The sequence below is a fragment of the Brassica oleracea genome, chromosome C1 (assembly GCF_000695525.1).
Source record: "Brassica oleracea var. oleracea cultivar TO1000 chromosome C1, BOL, whole genome shotgun sequence".
In the NCBI taxonomy this organism is placed as follows: Eukaryota; Viridiplantae; Streptophyta; class Magnoliopsida; order Brassicales; family Brassicaceae; genus Brassica; species Brassica oleracea.
Window position 1 is genome coordinate 14,816,286 of NC_027748.1, and position 788 is coordinate 14,817,073.

General features: G+C 39.8%; 1 protein-coding gene across 1 annotated transcript in view; it reads left to right on the top strand.

The window, feature by feature from the left end:
* The window catches only part of LOC106345106, a 2,112-nt gene extending 1,572 nt beyond the window's left edge, over nucleotides 1-540 (top strand). The window contains exons 8-10 of the mRNA XM_013784367.1: nucleotides 33-160; nucleotides 245-336; nucleotides 420-540. Coding sequence (XP_013639821.1) covers nucleotides 33-160; nucleotides 245-336; nucleotides 420-534 — 335 coding nt within the window. The 3' untranslated portion in view covers nucleotides 535-540. The remainder of the gene's footprint in view (nucleotides 1-32; nucleotides 161-244; nucleotides 337-419) is intronic.
* Nucleotides 541-788: the final 248 nt, after the last annotated feature.

A 788-nucleotide genomic window follows, 5' to 3' on the forward strand; every position in this document is an offset into this window, starting at 1 on the left:
ACAAACTGATCCTAGTTCACTTGCTTCATAAGTTGTACAGAAAAACCTGGAGGTGGGAGAAGTTCTCACCATTGACGTTTCTTGCATTGCCGCTCTCACTCCCCCCATCAATTTCAGAATCAACTACCATGCTGCACCTGTAAGACGGGCAGTGTTCGGGGTACGTTTGCTTCTTTTTGTTTTCCCTTCCTAGCAAAATGATCTTTACTCACGTCTCTACAACCTTCTATATTTTACCAAAAAGGGTGATAACGTAGTAACAGCGACGCTGACGGGACCAGGCATTGTGTTCATCCAAAGCTTACCGTTCCATCGACTCTCCCAGCGAATCGCAAGGTTAAAAGATCAATCTCTCCTCTTGGTTATAAGGAATAACTATTCAAAAATTAGACTCACAAAAGAGATTTTTTCTTTTATAGGTCGGTGACTTCCCCAAACATGAGGGAAAATCCACGATTTTTAGTTCAAATAGGATTATTCTTGTTCCTTGCGTACGTTGTAATTGCATCTTCTTTGATCCTTACCGAAATGTGAAACATAGACTTCCTTTGCTTTTCTTTTTTTCCTGCTAGTGTTGTTGCAGTAGATTGGACATGTAATACATACTTTTAAAAGCTTGTTTAGTGGATGTCTGAAGCAAACAAACCACACGGCATGAAGATTTCAAGAGTTCATCAATCTGACATGAACAAACACGTAGTTACCATTTTTGGAAGTTCCGCAAAACTATGATGGAGGGTAGTTTAACGGGTACACAACACAAACCTGAATTTTATCAGCCAGAAAAA